At 37.1% G+C, this 20,632-nt stretch overlaps 4 protein-coding genes and 1 pseudogene across 12 annotated transcripts; 2 read left to right on the plus strand and 3 right to left on the minus strand.

Annotated features, from left to right (window-relative positions):
• Positions 1 to 84: 84 nt before the first annotated feature.
• DCL3 (dicer-like 3) lies at positions 85 to 7,557 on the plus strand (the record flags this gene model as incomplete). 6 transcript variants are annotated; one of them, NM_001339114.1, is made up of 24 exons in its annotated part: positions 85 to 379; positions 470 to 641; positions 775 to 888; positions 1,285 to 1,419; positions 1,516 to 1,585; positions 1,727 to 1,764; positions 1,840 to 1,971; positions 2,068 to 2,220; positions 2,351 to 2,480; positions 2,566 to 2,671; positions 2,751 to 2,943; positions 3,032 to 3,192; positions 3,275 to 3,600; positions 3,800 to 4,071; positions 4,157 to 4,677; positions 4,758 to 4,852; positions 4,960 to 5,189; positions 5,278 to 5,487; positions 5,570 to 6,037; positions 6,128 to 6,400; positions 6,499 to 6,825; positions 6,897 to 7,029; positions 7,131 to 7,242; positions 7,324 to 7,528. In NM_001339114.1, the coding sequence occupies 24 exons, from the start codon at positions 246 to 248 to the stop codon at positions 7,526 to 7,528; spliced, it is 4,710 nt and encodes a 1,569-aa protein (NP_001325812.1). The 6 variants fall into 6 exon arrangements, with proteins under 6 accessions (NP_001325812.1, NP_001325811.1, NP_001154663.2 ...); NM_001339115.1 differs by having other exon boundaries at positions 467 to 641; positions 7,344 to 7,353; NM_001161191.3 differs by having other exon boundaries at positions 98 to 379; positions 467 to 641; positions 7,324 to 7,557.
• AT3G43930 (BRCT domain-containing DNA repair protein) lies at positions 7,515 to 10,104 on the minus strand. 3 transcript variants are annotated; one of them, NM_114261.3, is made up of 10 exons: positions 9,754 to 10,028; positions 9,518 to 9,609; positions 9,313 to 9,415; positions 9,034 to 9,239; positions 8,823 to 8,954; positions 8,631 to 8,738; positions 8,477 to 8,566; positions 8,189 to 8,394; positions 7,939 to 8,092; positions 7,515 to 7,855 (listed from the first exon to the last, which is right to left on the minus strand). In NM_114261.3, the coding sequence occupies exons 1-10, from the start codon at positions 9,959 to 9,961 to the stop codon at positions 7,646 to 7,648; spliced, it is 1,509 nt and encodes a 502-aa protein (NP_189979.3). In that variant the 5' UTR covers positions 9,962 to 10,028; the 3' UTR covers positions 7,515 to 7,645. The 3 variants fall into 3 exon arrangements, with proteins under 3 accessions (NP_189979.3, NP_001030806.2, NP_001327092.1); NM_001035729.4 differs by having other exon boundaries at positions 7,595 to 8,092; positions 9,754 to 10,104; NM_001339117.1 differs by having other exon boundaries at positions 7,595 to 8,092; positions 8,477 to 8,553.
• Positions 10,105 to 10,962: 858 nt separating this feature from the next.
• On the minus strand, positions 10,963 to 12,069 carry AT3G43940 (uncharacterized protein; the record flags this gene model as incomplete). The annotated part of the gene is made up of 6 exons (NM_114262.4): positions 10,963 to 11,091; positions 11,236 to 11,356; positions 11,427 to 11,482; positions 11,572 to 11,718; positions 11,839 to 11,920; positions 11,996 to 12,069. 6 exons carry the CDS (start codon positions 12,067 to 12,069, stop codon positions 10,963 to 10,965), a joined length of 609 nt encoding a protein of 202 aa, NP_189980.1.
• Positions 12,070 to 13,058: 989 nt separating this feature from the next.
• Positions 13,059 to 13,712, plus strand: AT3G43950 (Protein kinase superfamily protein; the record flags this gene model as incomplete). Its single annotated transcript, NM_114263.1, has 1 exon — positions 13,059 to 13,712. One exon carries the CDS (start codon positions 13,059 to 13,061, stop codon positions 13,710 to 13,712), a length of 654 nt encoding a protein of 217 aa, NP_189981.1.
• A 1,805-nt stretch (positions 13,713 to 15,517) lies between these two features.
• On the minus strand, positions 15,518 to 20,327 carry AT3G43955 (annotated as a pseudogene; the record flags this gene model as incomplete). Its single annotated transcript has 2 exons — positions 15,518 to 19,905; positions 19,988 to 20,327.
• Positions 20,328 to 20,632: the final 305 nt, after the last annotated feature.

The following is a 20,632-nucleotide window of genomic DNA, read 5'->3' on the forward strand; positions in this document are numbered from 1 at the left end:
TCAAAAATAAAGTATCGAAAAAAGGTAACCCAAAAATTAATATAGTTTGACTAATTTTGTTGCAGTTTTTTTTTCTAGTTAAAAATTCAACATTCGAAACTCATGTTCTGACCTCATTTATACACTTGCCCAGTGGTCAGTGCAGAAAAAGAGAAAAAGAATCACCTTTTTGTTTTAATCTCAAAGTCGAAATTCGAAATTCCTCTACTCTTCCCGTTAAGTGTGTTCCTTTTTATCCGTTCGTCATGCATTCGTCGTTGGAGCCGGAGAAAATGGAGGAAGGTGGGGGAAGCAATTCGCTTAAGAGAAAATTCTCTGAAATCGATGGAGATCAAAATCTTGATTCTGTCTCTTCTCCTATGATGACTGACTCTAATGGGTATCATCATCTTCCTCTCTTTGTACTTGATTTTGGGTCTTATGGGTTTTTAGTCTTTTTCACTAAAGTTTACTTTTTTTTTGGCAGTAGTTATGAATTGAAAGTGTACGAGGTTGCTAAGAACAGGAACATAATTGCTGTTTTGGGGACAGGGATTGATAAGTCAGAGATCACTAAGAGGCTTATCAAAGCTATGGGTTCTTCTGATACAGACAAAAGATTGATAATTTTCTTGGCCCCAACTGTGAATCTTGTTAAACAGGCAAGTCTCTTGTTTGATTGTAAAAAGAAAAACTGTTTCATTTGGATTTTAATCATTTTGAGTTGATGATGTTGGCTAATGAGTCGCCTTGGGAGCTTATTTTTGAATGTTTTATTGGTGTGTGTGGTTTTAGCAATGCTGTGAGATCAGAGCACTTGTGAATTTGAAAGTTGAAGAGTACTTTGGAGCTAAAGGAGTTGATAAATGGACATCTCAGCGCTGGGATGAGGAATTTAGCAAGCACGATGTAAGTTTCTGTTTCTTTTTGTGTATATTTGGCTAGTTATACGCCAACAAAGTGACTTGCTTGTAGTTTTGGTGATTTTATATCAAAATTTCTTTGTGTGGTTAGTGAAACTTTGGCAGAATGTTGTAATCCACTTTGACCAGCTCATTGTTGTATTTTGAGTCATGAATGTTCTCTGAGTTAGTTAAAAGCCCATTCCAATTTGTTACTTTTGGGGTTGGTTCTTCTTCCAATGCTGATTATTTCTTAATTATTTTGTTTGAACTTGTTTGCTTGAGCCCTTGACGTAGATTTGTGACTGCATTGATCTCACTAACAGAATCACATACTTCTCTTTTGTTGCCGAATCCACGTGAGTCTATTATCTGCAATGAAATTATGTTTTGTATGGTTCAGGTTTTAGTTATGACTCCTCAAATATTATTGGATGTCCTTAGAAGTGCATTCCTGAAACTAGAGATGGTATGTCTTCTAATAATAGATGAATGCCACCATACCACTGGCAATCATCCCTATGCGAAGTTAATGAAGGTGTGTTTTCTCAGTAATGATAAGCTCTATTAGTTTTTTCATAATAGAGTTTCCATAACTTGTCAACGAACTAGATTCTTTCTTGTTTTCATGAAGGAATTCTATCACGAATCCACTAGCAAACCGAAGATATTTGGATTGACTGCGTCAGCCGTCATTAGAAAAGGCATGCTATTTAAAAGTTTCTTATTTCCTCTGTATGCCAAACCAAAGATCCTGCTTCCTGTAACTACTTTTTAATGTTTGAACTTCATGTAAGGAACATAAACTCATACTACAAGTGTTTCCTCTCCCTCTAACTATGCAGCTCAAGTATCAGAACTTGAGAGACTCATGGACTCAAAGGTACTTTGTTTTTGTGTAACAAGGAAACAGATATAGTTTACAAATTAATGCTATGCAATCTTACTTTGAATTCAGATTTTTAATCCTGAAGAGCGTGAAGGAGTGGAAAAGTTTGCTACAACGGTTAAAGAAGGTCCAATATTGTATAACCCATCACCATCCTGTAGTTTGGAATTGAAAGAAAAGTTAGAAACTTCACACCTCAAGGTATATAATATATGCTCACTGAATATGATCCAGAACATGACTCTTTCCTATTATGTTTCAGAGTGCTTGAAAAATATTCTGTTTTTTTTCGTACAGTTTGATGCTTCTCTTAGAAGGCTTCAAGAGTTGGGAAAAGACAGTTTTCTGAATATGGATAATAAGTTTGAGACATATCAAAAGAGATTGTCTATCGACTACAGAGAGATTTTGCATTGCCTTGATAATCTTGGCCTGATTTGCGCACACTTGGTATTTTTCTACCAGTTTAGTTTTTATTACCAGTTCTTCATTTGCTTACTCATTGTTACTTTTTTCTCCCGCTAGCATACCTGTTGTGCTGATTATTTTTCTTTTTTTTTTCATCTTGCTTTCGCGATAGGCGGCTGAAGTCTGCTTGGAGAAAATCTCAGATACGAAAGAGGAAAGTGAAACTTATAAAGAATGCTCAATGGTGTGCAAGGAATTTCTTGAGGATATTTTATCCACCATTGGGGTGTATTTGCCGCAAGGTAATGTATTCAAAGCTCTATATTGCATTGAGTCCTCTTCTAGTCACTAATTTTTACACTGTTTATCATTTGTGTTATTTAACAGATGATAAGAGTCTGGTAGATTTGCAGCAAAACCATCTGTCAGCAGTAATTTCTGGGCATGTATCTCCAAAGCTAAAAGAACTCTTCCATCTATTGGATTCCTTTAGGTAAATTTAAATTGTTTATCCAACTCCCAAAATTGCACCAAGATCTCCATCTGTTCTGACAATTTCAATTTGCTTGCAGAGGTGACAAGCAAAAGCAGTGCCTTATTTTAGTTGAGAGAATTATAACTGCGAAAGTGATCGAAAGATTCGTTAAGAAAGAAGCCTCTTTGGCTTACCTTAATGTCTTGTATTTAACCGAAAACAACCCCTCCACCAATGTATCGGCACAGAAAATGCAAATTGAAATCCCTGATTTATTTCAACATGGCAAGGTTACCTGTTCTTCATCACAGTCAGATGTTTTATAGATTGAGAAATGTTTTTATTTTGTCTTCTCTGAAAGCTTTTTAATGCATGTAGGTGAATCTTTTATTCATCACAGATGTGGTTGAAGAGGGATTTCAGGTTCCAGATTGCTCATGCATGGTTTGTTTTGACCTGCCCAAAACAATGTGTAGTTACTCGCAGTCTCAAAAACATGCCAAACAGAGTAATTCTAAGTCTATCATGTTTCTTGAAAGGTAGGAAGCAATATTTATTTAACACAAAATGTTTACCAAATTCCAGTTTTTGTAGCTTATTTCTGAATACTAATTATTGTAGAGGGAACCCGAAGCAAAGAGACCATCTGCATGACCTTATGCGAAGAGAAGTCCTAATTCAAGATCCAGAAGCTCCAAACTTGAAATCGTGTCCACCTCCAGTGAAAAATGGACACGGTGTGAAGGAGATTGGATCCATGGTTATCCCAGATTCTAACATAACTGTATCTGAGGAAGCAGCTTCCACACAAACTATGAGTGATCCTCCTAGCAGAAATGAGCAGTTACCACCGTGTAAAAAGTTACGCTTGGATAACAATCTCTTACAATCCAACGGCAAAGAGAAGGTTGCCTCTTCTAAAAGTAAATCATCTTCATCGGCTGCAGGTATGTTTTCTAATTTATTAATTCGTCAATTAGCTGGTGTCGCTGATTTTAGTCTTTAGTTCCTCTATCAGCCGCTGTTGTATCACACACATACACGCACACATCAGCAGTTGCATATCATATGTCTATGTCTAAGGTCATGGAGCTTGTCTTAATTTGTTTATTTATGTATACATTTCTTTTTCTTTTCGCTGAACAGGTTCAAAAAAACGTAAGGAGTTGCACGGAACAACCTGTGCAAACGCATTGTCAGGAACCTGGGGAGAAAATATTGATGGCGCCACCTTTCAGGCTTATAAGTTTGACTTCTGTTGTAATATTTCTGGCGAAGTATACTCGAGTTTCTCTCTTTTGCTTGAGTCAACTCTCGCCGAGGATGTTGGTAAAGTTGAGATGGACCTTTACTTGGTCAGGAAGCTTGTCAAGGCTTCTGTCTCACCTTGTGGCCAGATACGTTTGAGTCAAGAGGAGGTACATAACTCTGATCCCTAGTTATAAACAGTTTCTTGTTTCATGGTTTGAACTTGATGTCTTCTTCTTTGTGTTTTGGATGCAGCTGGTCAAAGCAAAATATTTTCAGCAGTTTTTCTTTAATGGCATGTTTGGAAAGTTGTTTGTTGGATCTAAGTCACAGGGAACAAAGAGAGAATTTTTGCTTCAAACTGACACTAGTTCTCTTTGGCACCCTGCCTTTATGTTTCTACTGCTACCAGTTGAAACAAATGATCTAGCTTCGAGTGCGACAATTGATTGGTCAGCTATCAACTCCTGTGCCTCAATAGTTGAGTTCTTGAAGAAAAATTCTCTTCTTGATCTTCGGGATAGTGATGGGAATCAGTGCAATACCTCATCCGGTCAGGAAGTCTTACTAGACGATAAAATGGAAGAAACGAATCTGATTCATTTTGCCAATGCTTCGTCTGATAAAAATAGTCTCGAAGAACTTGTGGTCATTGCAATTCATACTGGACGGATATACTCTATAGTTGAAGCCGTAAGCGATTCTTCTGCTATGAGCCCCTTTGAGGTGGATGCCTCATCAGGCTATGCTACTTATGCAGAATATTTTAACAAAAAGTAAGTGATATTCTAGCTTTGGCTGTTCTTTCAATCTACTTATCATAACTCTCTAGTTAATGTTATTCCCTTTTAATCAGGTATGGGATTGTTTTAGCGCACCCGAACCAGCCGTTGATGAAGTTGAAGCAGAGTCACCATGCGCACAACCTTTTAGTCGACTTCAATGAAGAGAGTAAGTTGATTCTTGAGAATTTCTCCAACATATGGAATCATTGTGTATGTTCTCATGATATTGTAGTGTGTGAGCTCTAAGATGTTGTTTCCAATGTAAATGGACAGTGGTTGTGAAGACAGAACCAAAAGCTGGCAATGTTAGGAAAAGAAAACCGAATATCCATGCGCATTTGCCTCCAGAGCTTTTGGCTAGAATTGATGTACCGCGTGCTGTGCTAAAATCAATCTACTTGCTGCCTTCAGTGATGCACCGCCTAGAGTCTCTAATGTTGGCCAGCCAGCTTAGGGAAGAGATTGATTGTAGCATAGATAACTTCAGTATATCAAGTACATCGGTATGGTTTTTGAAAACTATCTGTCATTTAGAGATGAAACTAGATATCTTGATTGTCATTAAACTCTTGTCTTGGTTCAATAAATCAGATTCTTGAAGCAGTTACAACACTTACATGCCCCGAATCATTTTCAATGGAGCGGTTGGAACTGCTCGGGGATTCAGTCTTGAAGTATGTTGCGAGCTGTCATCTATTCCTTAAGTATCCTGACAAAGATGAGGGGCAACTATCACGGCAGAGACAATCGATTATATCTAACTCAAATCTTCACCGCTTGACAACCAGTCGCAAACTACAGGTATCTTCTAACATTTGCAAGTAATGTCTTACATCAGTCAGAACACCAAAGAAATATCTTTCCATGGGGATTGGTTTGATAGGGATACATAAGAAATGGCGCTTTTGAACCGCGTCGCTGGACTGCACCTGGTCAATTTTCTCTTTTTCCTGTTCCTTGCAAGTGTGGGATTGATACTAGAGAAGTACCATTGGACCCAAAATTCTTCACAGAAAACATGACTATCAAAATAGGCAAGTCTTGCGACATGGGTCATAGATGGGTAGTTTCAAAATCTGTATCAGATTGCGCTGAGGCCCTGATTGGTGCCTATTATGTAAGCGGTGGATTGTCTGCTTCTCTCCATATGATGAAATGGCTCGGTATTGACGTCGATTTTGACCCAAACCTAGTCGTTGAAGCCATCAATAGAGTTTCTCTACGGTGTTACATTCCTAAAGAAGATGAGCTCATAGAGTTGGAGAGAAAGATCCAACATGAATTCTCTGCAAAGTTTCTTTTAAAAGAGGCTATCACACACTCCTCTCTTCGTGAATCCTATTCATACGAGGTATGACTTCATCATTTTCAACCCCTGCATTATTTGGCTGACTTATTCCCAGGTTTCCAACCTCATGCTATCATTTTTTTCCTCAAACAGAGATTAGAGTTTCTTGGCGATTCTGTACTGGATTTTCTAATAACCCGTCATCTTTTTAACACCTACGAACAAACTGGGCCTGGAGAGATGACCGATCTTCGTTCTGCATGTGTAAACAATGAAAATTTTGCGCAAGTTGCAGTGAAAAATAACCTGCATACCCACCTTCAACGCTGTGCTACGGTTCTCGAGACTCAAATAAACGACTATCTGATGTCCTTTCAAAAGCCAGATGAGACTGGTAGATCAATCCCTTCAATACAGGGCCCTAAGGTAAAAAATATACTTGCATGACCATTTAAAGTCCCTGCCTGAGATTTCAGATTATAAAGAGAGCAAATAGGTTGACATACTTGTCTATTTTGGTTTAGGCTCTTGGAGATGTTGTGGAGAGTATCGCTGGAGCATTGCTGATCGATACGAGGTTAGATCTCGATCAAGTGTGGAGAGTCTTTGAGCCGTTGCTTTCTCCACTTGTAACTCCAGATAAACTTCAGCTTCCTCCATACCGGGAGCTCAATGAGCTATGCGACTCTCTTGGGTATTTCTTTCGAGTGAAATGTTCAAATGATGGTGTCAAAGCACAAGCCACGATCCAGTTGCAGCTGGATGATGTTCTTTTAACTGGAGATGGATCTGAACAGACAAATAAACTGGCCTTGGGAAAAGCAGCTTCACATCTGCTTACACAACTTGAGGTATATATATTCTGATGTTTCCACTTGCGTGTGTGTTGGTGTGTGTGCTCAAACTTTCTTTGGTTCTTCAGAAGAGAAACATTTCACGTAAAACCTCGCTCGGGGATAATCAAAGTTCCATGGATGTCAATCTTGCTTGCAATCATAGCGACAGAGAAACTCTGACTTCAGAGACTACTGAAATCCAGAGTATAGTGATTCCATGTAAGCACTGTTATTTACCTAGAGAGATTCTTCTTTTCTTCTTCAGTTTTTTTTTTTTTTTGTATCAAGGGTTATGCATTTCATGGTTTTATGTGTTTCAGTTATTGGACCTATAAACATGAAGAAAGGCGGGCCTCGTGGAACTCTACATGAGTTTTGCAAGAAGCATCTGTGGCCAATGCCTACTTTCGATACCTCGGAAGAGAAATCCAGGTGACTTCTCATTTTGGTTCCTTTTTTCTCTGCTCTCATGTATCCCGAGTCCTGACCAATCTGAGACTGATAACTGCACAGAACTCCGTTTGAATTCATAGATGGCGGTGAGAAGCGGACTAGCTTCAGCAGTTTCACATCGACCATAACCCTAAGGATACCCAATCGTGAGGCTGTGATGTATGCTGGAGAAGCAAGGCCTGACAAGAAGAGTTCCTTCGACTCTGCAGTCGTGGAATTGCTTTATGAGCTCGAGCGCCGCAAGATCGTCATAATACAAAAGTAGACTAATTTAGACTGTACTATATATGATTCACATTTAGTCATCTCGAGCAGATCTTGGAAATGCGAGAACTCCCAAATAATAGTTTTGTATCTGAATCTCTAATTTATATGTTAATTGTTATGCCTTAATGATAAGCTCATAGACATTACTACAGTTGAAGCTACTAACACGTTTTAGCATCTCGAAACCTTTCTCGGATCCGAGAAACTGAATACGTTTGAATACAGTCTTCCCGCCTTTCATCACCGAGTCCGCTGCTCGGAGCTTTTCACTGTGCCTCGAGTTGGTGTGAATAGCTGCTTTGAGTTCTTCCTCGGACATGTTTTCCTGCGACAGTACATACAACACACAAAACTACTTTGAAAATGGTTTCGTCAACGAGATACTGGCACATATGAGGACATTGCTACCTGATAGAATGCATAGATGTTTTGGAGAATCTGCTGACATGTAAAGCCGGTTTCACTGAAATACGACCTGGAAGAAGGTCCCATTTCACCATACCAATCGATTGGAAGTAGTAATGTTATAAAATGGTTTTTGTATACCAACTCCATTCTCTCACTGTCATGCCATAACAACAATAAACAACATGAGCTTTATAAACTTAAAAGAGTAGCTTGGATCTCAAGTTACATAGATGAAGTAGAACATAGGAACCTTTCTGTGAGCAGTCTCATGGAGTGAGTGAATGAATCATTAGATTTAGCATCAAAGAAGGCAGATAAAGATTTTCTTTCGATATCGTCGTTGTTGCTGAAACTATCTATGATAACACTAGCTGTTGAAGTTGGTTCAGATATTGTCCAAGAGATAGAATCTAGAAGGCTGCTCAGATTTAACGGCTGGATCAGAGTCTTCCCCATCTGTTTTATGAACAAAGAAAATATAGTTCGGTTTAGCGATTGCTCGGTTTTCGAAGATGAAATAGAGAAAAAGATGAAATGCCTTTGCGTGGCGATTTGTGACAGTCTTTTTGGCGGATTCCACAATCTTCTGCCTTTCTTTGTGTGGTCTCGTCCTATCTGTAGGAGATTCCTGTAGGAGCACAAGATTAAAGGACTAGAGACTTCATGAATACTTATCTACAGACAAAAGATACCTTCCCAAGATTCTCAATCATTGTCCTAAGATCTCGTGCCAAATCATCTGACATTTGAACTAGATTTTGCGTTGGTTTCTCTTCCAACGTCTTCTGAAGCCATAGTGGCTGAAACAGGCGACAATTTTACATAAAGCAACCAAAGGATAATGTACCGCAAACAAGATGGAAAATGAGTTCTCATTAGCTTACTGTAACAAGATTGCTAGAGTGACCAAGATATCTTAAAACAGAACCACCTTCACATACAACATGACTAGCATTACATCCAATGAACCATTGAGTCATAAGCTTGGCACCTCCTTCAACAGCCACCTGTGAAACCTACAAGAATTGGAATGTAGCCGTTGATCCACGGGCGTTGCTACATACGTTTAAAACTCATAAGGTGTTTAGGACTAACCTGGCGTCTCACTTCCTCTGAAATATCAGCATCGATAAAAACCGAATAGCCTGACAAGGCCAAGTCCTTGCTTCCTGTGACCTCTATTCCTTGAACTCCTCCTCCTCTATGTAGTTTTTCTACCGCGTAAACCGACTTTAATCCATCTTCATTCACCTTAGTCTCTTCGGGATTTTTGACCGCGTAGAAAGACTCACTCAGCTTAACTACAACAAAATCACATCTAGTATGAGAAATAATCAACAAAGAATGTGCAAACTCGGTTAAAGACATACACACCATTTCTACAGACACTGTCCACAAACCACCCAAGCGTAACGATATACAAAGTCTCTCTTCTTCCATGTTTCAATGCATGCTCAAACTTCCGTCCATCATAATTGTATACTCCTTTTTGTGTTAAGAAACTAACACAAAGCTACATAAATGTTCATGTTTATAATTTCAAAAGATTACTCTAAATTCTATAGTAACATAAGGATATCTGAACAACCAAATGTGTACATAGAGAATGCAAAAGTGCACTGTATTCACCACCAAGTCTCTCTGTAGCTTCCTTGACCTGTTTCCTTGCCTCTACATACAACAATTGATACTCAATTCATAAAACTAGCTCAGAGTTCTTTACAAATACGCTGATTGATTTTGTCTATTAACAAAAAGTTGAATAATCGAGGTATTAATTTATCGAGTATTAATTTATAAATGTTTTGTTGGTACCTTTAGAGAGACCAGTTACGCAGATGATTAGACCAGAGAAAGGTCCATCGGAACGAACCGGTGGATGGAATCGGGAGGTGGTGGTGGTGGTGGTGGCCGGAGAAAAAGGCTCCGATATACGACTGCCACGTAGTGAGGGCGTGAAATCCACGCGCAGCTTCGAACACCTCTTTGTATCAATCACCTCTGCTCTTCTAACACCTTCCATAAGAAAATATGTTTGAATCTTGGAGTTCAAGGAAGAGGACGAAGATTACAAGCGTAACTTATGAAAACATAATAAACTAATAAAAGATTGTTGAAAGAAAAGAAGATTATGAGTATCTGAAGAATATGTATAGTAGAGGTGAGCATGATCGTTTATTTTAGGAAAGTAAATCCTTCGTCATTACAATCAAACGACTTCGTTGATATTTTAGTATTAACGCAATTAGTTCTCCATTATTTTATTTAAGAAAAAAGATTTTTTTTTTTTTTGACATATATCAACATATGAACGATAATTTGACATGTATCATATGATCACGCGAGTTACTAACTTTAAAAACTATATTTTATATAATAAAATTATATGACATAATATTTTAATTAACACGATACAAAATTTAATCCAATATAGAAAAAAATCACGAAACAAAATTTTAATGTAAAAAAATACATTAATATGTATCAAAATCTAATAATAGAAATGGTTAAATATGGAAAAAACTTCTTAAGAAAAAAAAAACTAGTCAAAGTAACAATAATAGTTTCAGTTTGCTGGAAAAAAAACATAGTTTAATTGGAAAACGAAATACATCAAATCATAATGCAATCATATGTATACAGGATAGTGTTATATATATCTTAACCACATAATTAAAAGACCAATTTTTATTGCAATCATATATATACAAAATAAAGTGTTATATATATATATATATATATTAACTACATAATTAAAAGACCAATTTTATTTGATTTTCTGATGTAGACAAATATTTATACATGTTTAAAACACGTACCCGTCTATACATCCGCGGATATATTTACATGTGTAAAGCTCAAGTTTCTTTTTTTAAATAGGAAAGGGGGAACAAATATCCCCCAATTTATTAATTAAGTAAAAAATTAATTACAACCAAATATTTTGTGGAAAGCTCGTCCAGTTAGAATCCTCTAACATTATTGAATGGATCACATCAGTACAAGAATCAAAAGAATGAAAACCTAACTATAAAAAAAGGCATAGTTTGCTAACCCGTCAGTCAGAAGGTTAACTATAAAACCTTCTGACTGACGGGTTAGCTTCTCGATATACGTGAATAACCCAGACTTACCAATTTCTTGTGATAAAGCCTTGGCAAAGATGTATCAAGAAAGACAGCGGATGAGCATCACTCAACCTTGTTCGTAGAAGTCCAACCACCAAATCTGAATTCAACTCCAACTCTATTCGACGAAATCCTGTCTCCCAACCAATGACCAAACCGTAGTACACACCCCCATAGTTCTTCCGTCGCTGTTGAGCATATACCTATGTTCAGCGTGAACCCTCCCAGCCATAATACCTCCCCATCGGATCACCCCCAAGCAGTGGCCAGTCCCGAGTTTCCACGAGACGCTCCATTTATAGTAAGTTTAACCCACCTTATACTCGGTGTGTTCGTTTTTCACCAAAAACATCACTACACCCCACTTCCAACTCCACCAAACCGCCATACTGAACAATGTAGGCCAACCTTACTCGCTAGTGCTTCCTCCAGTACTTAGATTTTCAAACAACCATTCCAAAAGAGATTTGGTAAAAAAGCATGTTGTCGCCGTTGAGGCACCAACCTCCTCCAAATACCATCCATCGGGGCAGTCTCTCAGCAAATGAATTATTGTTTCACTAGCAGCTTTACACACTTGGCAAATCTCACTTTCTCTAATATGACGTCTAAAACGTTCTACATTCGTCATTATTACTTGATGGCTAACCAGCTAGAGAAAAACACGCACTCTCTCCGGCGCTAGCACATTCCAAATCCATTTGTAGTAATTTGCGATACATGATCGGTGTTCCATATCCAACGTTAATAAAGAATATGTCACCGTACGTACCGAAAACTCGCCATTAGGAATACCTTGCCAAGACAACTTATCGCCTATGCCCGTCACACCTTGCACCACTACCGCAAACAACCTCTATATTATATTAACTAGAAAGTAGTGATTTAGTCTCACCATATCCCCTCCCGACCATTCTAGCTAGTAGCACTCTATGAGTTTTCCATCTCCTCTGGAAGTAACGGAGACGTAAGCCGTAGTGAAAGTGGATCCTCCAAGAACCATCTATCCATCCAAAAACGAATAGCTTTCTCATCTCCAGAGACCCATCCTATCCCATGCAGTACAACTTCTCGAATCCTCAATACCACACTCCCCCATGTGGATGACCAGCTTCCAAAGCTCAAGTTCTTGGATACACTCCACAACAAATAGTAACATGTGAAACTGAATATTTCGCCTTAGGGGATTACGGGCTTCGAACCAGAACCTCCTGGATTAAAAAAAAAAAAAAAACTGAATATTTAGGATGATATGGTTATCTCTATTGATATTTGTTACCTATATGTAATTTTTTTAACTTAATTTTTAATTCGAAAATAAATCATATGAATCATGATTCAACAATTAAGTCAATATTGATTCGAATCGATGATGTTGTAGTCTGTGACTTCTGTGTTTGGCCGTTTGTGTTTTTGAGGAGTGATCACGTCAAGTCTATCGAACAAGATTATTGTTGGGAATGACTGTTCAAATAACTTTTGTCACTGTCACTGATAGTGATCATTCATAGGCAAAGGATATTTTCTTAATAATTACGCAATGTGGAAAACAAGAAAGCAAAGAAATGCAAAAAAGAAAGTAGGTCCATATAGATGTGATTTATCTTATAACTATATACCAATCATACATTAGTCTCTTAACTATATACCAATCATAAATGAAGCAAATCTTATTGTCTTTTCTTGCTTTGGTATTGTATTCAAAGTTGGAATATGCTAAGAGTTGAAACGTTAAAAGTTAAAACACGTCGTAATTAAACATAGTGGGCTTGCTGGATCGGCCCAAATGCTTTTCTATTTTATCAAATACGTTGACCCATTAATTCTTCCAACTCTTTCAATTATCAAATGAAAGTAAAACGCAGCGTTTCATTAACATTCTTCTTCAACCTCTAAACCCTAATATTTGGAAATTGTTGATGGCAGAAGATTTGCAGACAGACAGATTTTGTTGGGGTTTTAGTCAAAATTTCTTTGGTGTTAGTGAAAGTGATGGCAGGCTGCTCAATGATGAAAGTGGATCGAACATTTCCTGATCTCAAGGAGATTCCGGTAGATCTTGCTACTCGTTTCCGGCAGATGATAGAGTGGTTGGAGATTGCAAATTCAGAGTGTAGATTGACTCCATACAAAAAGATAAGTCATATTTATCAGATTTTCCATTCACAAGGTGTTCTTGAATGTTTATTTAGGAGAGGAGAAGATGATATAAGTTTTATGATAGAGGCATCTGTGTACTTATTGGACCATCCACTAGATGGTTCAAGATCATCATCTCCAACCATTTGTGACTTTGCTGGAGTGTTGCCCACGATTTTTGTGACCTTTAGAAACAAGCGACTTGGAACGATGGTATCCGGTGCTTCGGTGGAATTCATGGAATTCGCGCATCACATTCAAGAACACATTCATCGTACGAGCTTTCCTGAAATAAGAACGGCCGAAATACACAAGATTTCATTGATTGATGTACGTTTTGGCAACATGGATCGCAATGCCAAAAACATTATCGTCAAAGTAGAAGATAACATACCCCATTTTGTTCCCATCGATCATGAAATGTGTTTCATTAACACAGGGCAAAACTACAACTTGTGTAAGCCGTATTGGTTATCTTTGGAGGATAGTAGTATTTACGAAGCATAATCTGTAGAGTGTATTGGCTATGTGGTAGATCTCGAATGGATGCAAGCATCCACATCGAGATCTGCCATATAGCCATAAATATTATTATAAAATGATGGAATAGATTTGCGTCCAAAACCCACTCTATGATGATAATGTGAGAACACTAACTACATTTTTTTGTTTTAAAAAAGTTTCAAAATCACTAACTGGGTTGTTTTTGAATCAACATAACACCTCCGAGCATTCTATACGGCTAATGGTAAAAAATACCTGGAAAAATCATATTCTTCTGGTAATAATATTCTTACTTGGATGAAATGACTGTTCATGTGTAGGTTGTGCCAACTGTTTTAATTAAACCAGTGGTCGAGTAGGTGCACATGACTTTACCCGAGTTCAACTCCATGAAGTGACTTCCATAGGTCGGCATTGTAACACAATTGATCCAAATTACTGTCCACCAATCACATTTGTGATTATCATGAAACAATATATCACAACATTGGAAGCTCAACATAGTGACAAGAATAAAAATGTCTTTGGAGGTTCCTCCTCATACCTCTTAAGACTTTATAATTTAATCTTAACATATAATTAACATACATGTATTTCTTCTTTAGGTATTGTGGTTGAAACCTCCATTTGTCACCCTTATGATCAATTCGATTTCTACTGAAAGTATTAAGGTATCAAAAAGTTTCTCAACCAATTAAAAATCTCCATGGTCTCTCAATAGAATTATAAGTTTTGTTTTTTTGTGTCTAAATGCTATAAGCTTTCATCATCAAATCCATTTTTGGAGCTTTAAACAGTTACCACTGCAATCTGCAAGATTTGGAATGTAACATATGTAACGTATGTACCATTTATGTACAAGCGTGAATACATTCAAATAAAAACATTCAAATAAGCTCATAGCTAGCCAACAAGCGTAGCGTAACTACATATAAGTAATCAAATGTCGGATAAATTCTTTGTATTTGCTTGCTCTAACATGTCATTATATTTTAGTTTTTTTAAGACATAAACTAGTAAAGATTTTTTAAAAATATTGATTCTCAATTAATTGGTATGTTATAGCCATGTGAACACATTAATGAGAGATATTATTAATGAACAAACATTATAAAACTACTTATTTTTGTATGTGTTTTAACGAGCCATCAAATACCGGAATTAAACTTCGTATGTATTGATATTCATTATTTCTTAAAATAATCTCTTGTTTTATGTTATTACTAAATAAGATCCGTTTATATAGACAGATGAAAAATAGTAATTTTTTATCGATTATATTTAAACTCTTAAATAATCCATAATTTTTTAATATTTAATTTATTAGTTTGTTTTAAACCAAATTTCAATATTATATATTCCATTTTTCTATACACTTTAATTACCTAATTTATAATATACACTTAACTATATTTTTACAAACTCTATATTATTGATGATATTTGAATTTCATTAGTATCACCCAACACATCTTCTCTATATTTAATTTCGTATTTTTTTTTAAACTAACTATAAATATTACTCATTTTATTAATAATACAACTTAATTATTTATTTCATCATAATAAAATATATATTTTTCAAAATATTATAATCTGATAAAATAATTTTGATCATGTTAAACTAATTTTAAATGACTCAAAAAGGATTTACTCCTAGGAATGAACCGAAGAATTTTTCTAAAGTAAAGCAGTTCTAGGTTGATCATGATGCTTAGGACTAGATAACACGAATCGTCGTTCATTAGGTGGACTTTAATGCTACAATAGCCTAGATGTTACAGAAGAGTTTGTTACGGAGAAGAAAATAAGAATCTCATATTATTTCTTAATAAATCTGGACTTGATTACAGACTCGTTTATATAAGGAACATTAATACCCGGTTCAATCCGGTTTACAGACTCAATCATGGTTTATTCTAAACCATACTCTAATAGCCTCCCTCAAGATGGCAAGTATATTCATTGGAGAGCCATCTTGCCAACAAGAGCCTTGAATTGAGTCGGAAATAAGGGCTTGGTAAAAACATCTGCAACCTGTTGATCAGTTTTAAGGTGCAAAGTCTTAATCAAACCACTCATAACCTTGTCTCTAAGGATGTGGCAATCAAGTTCCACATGTTTGGTTCTTTCGTGAAATACTGCATTATTTGCAATATGTATTGCTGCAGTTGAATCACAGAAGAAAGCAACGGACTTTAGCTGAGGTGCTTGAAACTCTCTGAGAAGATTAACAAGCCAAGCAACCTCACGAACTGCAAATTCCATTGCTCGATACTCAGACTCAGCTGAAGAATGAGATGCAGTCTGCTGCTTCTTTGACTTCCATGAGATCAAAGATGTGCCTAGAAACATACAGAAGCCAGAAGTGGAACGTCTTGTATCACGACATGAAGCCCAATCTGCATCAGTATATGCCTGTAATGTCATATCACAATCAGCTGAATAGAAGAGACCTGTTCCAACAGTCCCTTTAACATAGTGTAAAACCTTGTGAGCTGCCTTCATATGTGATTCTTTTGGAGCTGAAGTAAACTGACAAAGTCTATTCACTGCATATGTAATGTCAGGTCTAGTGATGGTAAGATACATCATTTTACCCACTAAGCGTCTGTAAGAAGCTGGATCTTCCATCGGAGGCTCATCTCCATCCGATATCAACTTTATACTTGGTTCCATAGGAATATTAGATGGCTTACAAGCCAATAAACCTGTTTCTTCAAGTAATCCCAACGCATACTTACGTTGACAAACTGAAATACCTGAAGCATTACGAGCTATCTCCAAGCCCAAAAAATACTTCAAAGTACCCAAATCTCTCAGTTTAAAAGCTCTTTCCAAGTCTGCTTTTAGTTCAACAACCTCTGCATCATCATTACTTGCGATGATAATATCATCAACATACACAAGTACTGCTATATATTTCCCATTCACATTTCTCACAAACAAAGTGTGATCAGCCTGTGATCTTTGGAATCCTAATAGCATTAAAGTGGTACTAAACTTCAGAAACCACTGTCTTGAAGCTTGTTTTAAACCATAGAGAGATTTTTGCAACTTACAGACTGCATTAGGTGGAAGAGTCTCGCCTTCTTTAGTTGTGTAACCCGGAGGAAGAGTCATATAAATTTCTTCTTCAAGGTCGCCATATAAAAAGGCATTCGATATATCCAACTGATGCAAACTCCATTTCTTTGCTGCTGCAACAACCAACAATGTTTTGACAATAGTCATCTTTGCCATTGGGGAAAAAGTGTCAACAAAGTCAACACCCTCCTGCTGTGTGTAACCCTTGGCAACTAACCGTGCCTTGTAACGCTCTAAACTTCCATCTGCGTTTAACTTCACTTTATAAACCCATCTGCAGCCTATGGCATGTTTATCAGGTGGTAAAGAACATATCTTCCAAGTTGCTGTTCCTTCTAGAGCCTTCAATTCATCATTCATTGCCTTTAACCAATCATCAGATTTCCTGGCTTGAGTGAAAGAAGTAGGCTCTGCATATTTTGTTATAGAACAAATATATGCTCGGTGTGAATCAGCTAAACCATCATAGTTCAAGAAATTTGAAATTGGGTGCTCCACTCCATTAGTAGACAAATTACAATAATAGTCTTGGAGGTAAGCAGGAGTCTTACTTGTTCGGCCTTTACTTGTCTTATCCGTAGAAGAAACTGCAGGAATAGTACTGTCAACAATATCATTAGTATCCGTAGGAGATTCACTCACAACTACAGGATTGATATTAGATGGAGTGACAGAATCATTCACAACTGCAGGTGCTTCAGAAGTAGATGCTTCAGTAGAAGATGCATCAACATTAGATGTTTCAGTAGCAAAATAATCAGGAAGAACAGTAGATCCACTTTTAGCAAATGGAAAAATGTCTTCATGAAAAACAACATTGCGTGAGACGTATATGATATTGGTTTCCAAATCCAAAAGTCGATAACCCTTAACACCTGGTGGATAACCAAGAAACACACACGCCTTAGCTCTTGGTTGAAACTTATCTCGATTTTTGGTTGATGTAGAACTGTAACAAAGACAGCCAAACACACGAAGACCATTAAAATCAGGCATTTTGTTAGTAAGCACTTCAAAAGGAGATTTGTCATGAAGCAATGGTGTAGGCAATCGATTGATGAGAAAGACTGCAGTTAACACACACTCTCCCCAATATTCCACAGGCACTTGAGCTTGAAACATAAGAGAACGAGCAACATTCAATATGTGTTGATGTTTCCTTTCCACCACCGAGTTTTGTTCTGGTGTTTCTGGACAAGAGAAATAATGAATGATGCCCTTTTCTTTAAACAACTTCACAAACTTCAATTCTGGTGCATTGTCTGATCTAACACCTTTCACCTGACTCTTGTACTGAGTCTCTATCATTTTCAGAAAATCTGGGAAGATAGTCAACACTTCATTCTTGTTCTTCATAAGATACAACCAAGTGACCCGTGTATGATCATCAACAATGGTTAGAAAATATCGAAAACCATCTGGAGTAGGAACATTGAATGGACCCCAGACGTCGATATGAACTAAATCAAAAGCTGAGTCGCAAACATGATTCTTGGAAACAAAGGGAAGACGCTTCTGTTTTGCAAGAGGACAAATGGTGCAATGAAAAGATCTTTCATTCCTTTGTTTAAATCCAAGTACATCAGTAACTATATCAGAAGTAGTTACAGATGGATGACCTAGTCTACTATGCCAAAGACTAGAATCAACAACAATGTTTGCATGAAAACTTATTTCCTTAGTAGGAAAATCCTTAATTCTCGGAACATCCAGGACGTATAGATTGTTGATCTGCTCACCTCTACCAATCATCAGCCCCTTGACATGATCCTGTATAAGGCAATAATCCTCATCAAATGTCACTCTATATCCCAGATCTTTAGTCAGCTGACTGACACTCAGAAGATTAAGGCGAAAATCCGGAATGTAAAGCACATTATTCAAGACGAGGAACTCATTCAGCTTCACTGTACCTATACATGTGATCTTAACTCCAAAACCAGTAGGTAAGGTAACTGAACTATTCATAGTTTCAGATAATCTCATAAGCAAATTCTTATCATGACAAACATGATGAGTTGCTCCACTGTCTATTATCCAAGTTTCCGAGGATAAAACATTAACAGTAGCTTTCAAAACACCAATAAAACCAAGAGTAGAGGAGGAGAAAGCAATACCAGGTAATGCGGTAATAGTAGCACCAGACGAGGAAGCAATAGAGGAATTCTGCATTTGAGAATTGAAGTATGCAACAACTCCATTAATTTGATCCTTGGTAAGAACCTTAGTCAGACCATTAATAAGATCATTTGTAGTACTATCTGTCAAAGCCATATGAGCAACAACAGGTTTAACTGTAGAAACTGATTTTTCCAAAGAAACACTCTTATCAGATTGGTTCTTATTCTTGTGTTTAAAACCAAGTGGATATCCATGAATCTTGTAACAACGATCAACAGTATGTCCTGTGTAACCACAATGAGAACATATGACTTTCTGTGGTTTCGCATTGTTGAATGTGGCATTCACAGAAGGTTGAACTTGTTCTGGCGCAGATACAATAAATGCAGCTGCATTAGAAGGAACCGGTGTGAAGCTGCGTTGACTGTGATCTTGATCCAACAAATTGTAAATCTCAGCTAAGGAAGGCACATGTTTCTTCATGATGATTTGGCTTCTAATGACGGCATATGATTCATTCAAGCCAGCCAAAAACTTTATCACACGAGCATGTTCAGCTTTCTTATCCATAGCTTTGCAACAATCACAACGTTTACACAAAGTCACACAATCAGAACCATCCAATTCATTCCAGAGAGTCCTCAATGTCGTATAGTAAGTAGTAAGATCCATAGTCCCTTGTTGAAGTGACCAAATCTGTTGAGTTAACGGATAAGATCTTGGAAGATTAGTAATGTGATAACGAGTTGAAAGATCATTCCATATCTCTGAGGCATCATCGAAACGAAGGATACTCTTATATATTGGTTTTGACACCGAATTCAAGAGCCAAGACTTAACCAAGCTGTTACATCGGGACCAAATTCGAAACATAGGATCTGATTCAGGAGGTCGAGGAACAGATCCATCAATGAAAACAAGCTTATTCTTCGCATCTAAAGCAATCTTGATCGAAATTTTCCAATCATCATAATTCGTTCCATCAAACACTTCAGAAGTAATAGAAGCTCCAGGATTATCACTATTCGTAAGATAATAGGGTGAATGTATACTATCATGAGATTCAGTTACCGGATTTCGAGTACGAGCTCGAGGTTCAGGTGAACCTTCAGGTGAAGAATCATCGCGATTTGCCGATCTACGAGCTGAAACAGGAACGCGAATCGTGCGACGAGTAGAGATTTTACGTCCAGGCGCCATTAGAGAAGCTCCAATTTCACGGCAAAGGAAGAAATTTTTGTTGAAATTTTTGGTCGATACAACAGTTTCTCAGTGACGAGACTGAAGAAACTGATCGAAATGAAAAAGAAAAGAAGAAAACGAGGTCAAGAATCGTATGAATGATTCACCATTCATGCTCTGATACCATGTTACAGAAGAGTTTGTTACGGAGAAGAAGATAAGAATCTCATATTATTCCTTAATAAATCTGGACTTGATTACAGACTCGTTTATATAAGGAACATTAATACCCGGTTCAATCCGGTTTACAGACTCAATCATGGTTTATTCTAAACCATACTCTAATACTAGATCTAATTGATTTAGAATTTAGGAAATTTGTTGCCTCATAGATGTTGTTTAGGAGGATATAACTGAGGTAAGCGAAGCTGTCACAATGTGATTATTTGTTTTCTTTCCAAGATATATAACTTGTCTTGGAAGCTCCCTCTCATTTTTTCTCTCTTTTTTTTAACAATGAAAGAACAAGAAAGC

The sequence above is a fragment of the Arabidopsis thaliana genome, chromosome 3, assembly GCF_000001735.4.
Source record: "Arabidopsis thaliana chromosome 3, partial sequence".
NCBI lineage: Eukaryota > Viridiplantae > Streptophyta > Magnoliopsida > Brassicales > Brassicaceae > Arabidopsis > Arabidopsis thaliana.

Bases quoted from the DNA above. Each gene is read 5' to 3' on its own strand.
- AT3G43930 (NM_114261.3), bottom strand. From the start codon at position 9,961: ATGGAAGGTGTTAGAAGAGCAGAGGTGATTGATACAAAGAGGTGTTCG. The intron at 9,416-9,517 runs ATATCCTTATGT...AAAGGAGTATAC, and splicing joins GTACACATTTGGTTGTTCAG to AATTATGATGGACGGAAGTT. The intron at 7,856-7,938 runs GTAGCAATGTCC...GTACTGTCGCAG, and splicing joins ACATCTATGCATTCTATCAG to GAAAACATGTCCGAGGAAGA.